Below are 4,637 nucleotides of genomic sequence, written 5' to 3' on the forward strand. Positions count from 1 at the left end.
TGGCGAATGTTGAACAGAGTGGCACAGAGTGGGCGATTTAGTATTATTGTTGAATAGCTTGCATTTTAGGAGATCTAAAATAAAAACAGATTGCTTAGGTGTTGTGGATTGTTAATCGCGGATCAAGAAATGGGTTCGAATAAACGGCACAAAGCCGAGAAGAGTCGGGACGTCAAGAAGAAGCGTCATCGTAGCCGATCACGAAGTTACACACCTGAGCGCGAGAAATCGGAAAAGCACAGACATCACAAAAAGCATAGAAGGAAAGAGCGGAAGGATTATGACAGCGATGGTTATTATCTGATTCATTCCTTTTTAAAGTATTAGAGCTACATTGATGGTGTCGTACGGTTTTTGAAAATCCGACCGTACGCCACGTTCCCCTAATTGTAATTGTTTACGAGCAGTTTCATTAAGCTACGCTTTCGATTCGGTTCTCGTGTCGTTCCTCTCTGGTTTCAAGATTAAATAATTTGGAGGGGATTGAAGCATATATATTTATATCTTACATAGGTACATAAGCATTTCCTATCAAAAGCATACCACATTTAGTATCAGTTAATGTTCTCTTCGTCTCATTCCAGTCGAGATAGTTAACGCGCCACCTCCGCCGAAAATTTCTAAATCATTGCATCCGTCTACACCTCCGCCACCAGAAATATCTAAGCAACGTAGTCCATCTCCAAGCAAAGGTGGAGCTGCACAAACTTCTCTATCTATCGAAGAAACAAATAAGTTGAGAGCAAAACTAGGTTTGAAACCATTAGAGGTTGATAGCACTTCGAAGGACGACCCTAATAAGATCAAGGATGACCTGGGGGAATTTTATCATAAACCTGCACCAGATGTTAATGAAAAGTTAAAAACACAGAAGTTGAAAGAGAAAATCAGTACTCAGAAACAGAAGAGACAGATTGAAGCTAATTTAGCGAAAGTTAAAAGTTTAGGTGATTTTGAGTCTGATGATGATACCAAAGCTTGGATTGATAAAACTAGACGTTTGGAAGAGGAAAAGAAAAAAGCTGAAGAAAGGGTACATACATTTTTAAGAATTCTCTTGTATCTACTGAAATGTTAGCAAGTTTGAGGTTGATGTTTAATTTTTTATTCAAGGCAAAAATGTTGGATCAGTTGGATGAAGAATTTGGTATAGGAAATTTGGTGAAAGAAGAAATGCATATAGCGCGTAATACGGCGTACACAGCAAAGAATTTAAAAGGTCTTAAAGTAGAGCATAGTCTTGTAAGTACCAACACTCATACACTATTTTTATCAATACAATGACGAAGTTTGAATGAAAATTCCACTGTTACACAGGAAAAATTCGAAGAAGGTAAAGCAGTCATCTTAACTCTGAAAGACCAGGAAGTACTAAATGAAGGTGAAGATGTTCTCGTTAATGTTAACATAACTGACGAAGAACGATATCAGCGCAATATTTTGAACAAGACTAAGAAACCTGGTTATGACGCTTATGACGATGACAACTTCGATGAGTATGGCTTTCCGAAGAAAACTGTCTTGGAAAAATATGATGAGGAGATTGAGGGTGAAAAGAAGGATAATTTTGTATTGGGAATGAATAACAAAGATATGAAACAATCGAAACTTGATTACGTTAAGCAACGTTTAGCAAACAAACGATTAGAATCGTTACAGTTAGCAGAGCCAAAGCTAGCTAGTGAATACTATAATGACAAAGAACTTGCGAAATTCAAAAAACCAAAGAAAAAGGTAAATCTTTGAAGTACGATTTATGAGAACAATTATTTCAAGTAATATTCACATATTGTCTCTTTGTAGGTTCGAAAGATTAGAAAGAAGCTAAAAGCGGATGATCTGATTACTGAAGATAACGACTATCTTCGAGATCTTGGAAGTAGAAGAAGCAAACGACCCGACGAAGTGAAAGACAATGACACTTTAGATGTAGACGACTTAGGAGGTATTTCGTACATTTTTTATAATTATAGTCTCCTTGTATAATTTTAATTTTACGTTCGCTGCGTACCGTGTCTCACACGTACATATATTGCCAAGTTCACAGTCGACACGTATTCGCGGTGTACGCAGCGAATGTGTTAACGTGTAAGCCTTCTAACATCACTTACTAGATGGTCTCTAACTTTACAAGCAAATACTTTTCGATCTCCCAATGAAGCTCCTACCGAGGATCTCAGCGGAATAAAATTAGAAGAGGACGATAAGGAATTGGAACTACAATTAGCGCTGAAAAAAGCACAGCGCTCGAAGGAATCCCATTTGTCGAATATTGAACAAGTCGTTGAAACTTTAAAACAGGAGCCCACGGGTTCTGAGGAAAATCAGTCCGGGTATATTGTCCTAAATGCTACCGCAGAATTTTGCAGAACTTTGGGAGACATTCCTACATACGGTCTAGCTGGAAACAGAGAGGAGAATGGCCAGGAACTTATGGTATTCGGAGTCTAATCTTTTAAAACCAGAAGTCAGGAGATTAAATTATGTTTTCTATATTTTTGTTTTCTTGTAACGATAGGACTTTGAATTTGACGGGGTCAAGGAAGAACCACCTGCGAATGAAGAAGAAGATGACGGTCGTGGCGCATGGAATACAGTACAATTAGGTATTCATATGTGCTCTAAATACAGAATGTTTTAGAACGGATAACGTAACAGGGCAAGGTAATAAGTGACAAAACATGGCTGGTCATATTTATATGAAAGAAATTGTATTCTAGGTTCCTTCTATCCGCTTTAAAACGCACTGTATTATGGTTTTAAGAGTATAAACTATATTTTACCATTTTTTTTTTGTATACCTGGGTGTGACCTGTTATATTTTTTTATTAGATGAAGGAACGTCAGAACCGGTAGCAATGGAAGCTGCCATTCTAGATGCAGAACCCTCGCTCGGACATGGCGTTGGCGGAGCTTTAAAGCTTGCGATGAGCAAAGGTTATTTGCAAAAAGAAGATAGCAGTCGACCGTCTGCATCTCGGTTTGCCCACTTGCAAGCGCAGAATTACTCGATAGAGGACAAAACCTACGGGTATGTATGGAATATCATTTTTGTTCAATACAAGAAGCTTTCTTACACTACGTTTCACAAGCGAGAAGCCTTGCAAACGGACGTAAGAAATATTCTTTTATTGAATATATTCGGCAATCTTGTTAGACGAGTCTCTAGTGAATTTCAAACTGTTAGTTAACAGTCTTAAATAGAGCTCGGATTTCGGTGCTCGGAAATGGATGATCCGCTACCGCTACAAGAGTTAACTACTTTGTCGGAGGTGATCGAAGGCCTGAAAAAAGCGGATTCATTGAGGTATGTTTATATTATGCGATTCTATTGTTGCTGAGCCAGACCTGCGCAAACATTCTAGACAAGTCCAGTGGGAAAATAGCATTCACTCGATTATAATTAATAAAATGAATAGCAGTATAAAAACCGGAAACGCAACAGCTCCGTACGCTATATATCAGTAACACAGTTTCTGTTATAGAAACATTAAATGATTGGTCACTTTTACAAGTGTATCGTTCAATAATTGGGACACATCTGGATATGTAAATGATTTTCATCACATGTTCATATACGACATAATTACTAAACGATCAGCTGAAAAAGTTTTCACTTATTTTATAAGTACCCTAATATTGCATGTATCGACACATACAGAGTATGAGATAAAAAAAACTTTTTATCAGGATAAGGTTCCTTCACATTGTTCTTTTACTTGGTTCTCTAAAAAAAAAAAGAACAGATTAATAATTTACTAAATACGAGTGTAGATGTAATTGCGATACTTCAATTGACTTGTTTAGATTTACGTTGACCTAATCGCATAATGTAATGTATCTTAACAATGTTACAGTTTGCATTGAAATTATATAGATTTTTCAATAGGTATTCGTAGTAACGTAAATTTTCGAACACCGAATTTCATGGACCACTGTAAATTATTATATTAAAAAAAGTCTATTATGTCCATCCCTTACACTTTTCTATACTTTTAATCGGTTTTCTTTTGCAGAGACGATGACAAGTTCGGTAGAAGAGATCGTTTCAACGGACCCACATCTGATTTTAAAGAGAAAGATGGTTTTAAACCGAACGTTAAGCTGGAGTATATTGACGACGATGGACACGTTCTGAGCGCGAAAGAAGCCTTTAGATATCTGTCCCACAAGTTCCATGGGAAAGGTCCAGGAAAAAATAAGGTTAGATCCAGAATAATAAATCCTAATCTGTTTGATATTTATCCTACTACTTTCGTACCTATGTATTTTTCGTGCTGCCTGATATTTTTGGTTTAAATAGTTGCCTGCAGTAAATATAATTTTCTGATGTTCAGGTTGAAAAACGAATGAAAAAGGCAGAACAGGAAGTTTTAATGAAACGGATGTCCTCTACTGACACGCCTCTGGGTACGCTTAATTTGCTGCAGGCGAAACAGAAAGAGACTCAATCACCGTATATAGTTCTTAGTGGCAGTAAACAGATGCAAACGTAAGAAAATTTAGTATTGCAAGCAATAATAACTTTAAATTGTTACCATCTAAAAATTGTTATGTTTTTTCAGGACTAGTATATCGAAGTCAAAGCATTAAAAGCTTTATCGTTAACTTTAATGGGAATTGTATATATAATAATA

General features: G+C 36.6%; 1 protein-coding gene across 1 annotated transcript; it reads left to right on the plus strand.

Annotated features, from left to right (window-relative positions):
* LOC107190073 (U4/U6.U5 tri-snRNP-associated protein 1) lies at window positions 1-4,637 on the plus strand. Its single transcript, XM_015578799.1, has 11 exons — window positions 1-292; window positions 585-1,033; window positions 1,114-1,242; window positions 1,318-1,734; window positions 1,804-1,945; window positions 2,162-2,436; window positions 2,519-2,606; window positions 2,833-3,031; window positions 4,017-4,203; window positions 4,338-4,492; window positions 4,566-4,637. The coding sequence occupies exons 1-11, from the start codon at window positions 130-132 to the stop codon at window positions 4,591-4,593; spliced, it is 2,232 nt and encodes a 743-aa protein (XP_015434285.1). The 5' UTR covers window positions 1-129; the 3' UTR covers window positions 4,594-4,637.

The sequence above is a fragment of the Dufourea novaeangliae genome, unplaced genomic scaffold, assembly GCF_001272555.1.
Source record: "Dufourea novaeangliae isolate 0120121106 unplaced genomic scaffold, ASM127255v1 scaffold172, whole genome shotgun sequence".
NCBI classification, from domain to species: Eukaryota; Metazoa; Arthropoda; class Insecta; order Hymenoptera; family Halictidae; genus Dufourea; species Dufourea novaeangliae.

Excerpts from the sequence above, each read along its gene's own strand:
- LOC107190073 (XM_015578799.1), top strand. The coding sequence starts at position 130 with ATGGGTTCGAATAAACGGCACAAAGCCGAGAAGAGTCGGGACGTCAAG. Across the intron at positions 1,034-1,113 it reads AGAAAAAAGCTGAAGAAAGG|GCAAAAATGTTGGATCAGTT; the intron begins GTACATACATTT and ends TTTTTATTCAAG. Across the intron at positions 2,607-2,832 it reads ATGGAATACAGTACAATTAG|ATGAAGGAACGTCAGAACCG; the intron begins GTATTCATATGT and ends TTTTTTTATTAG.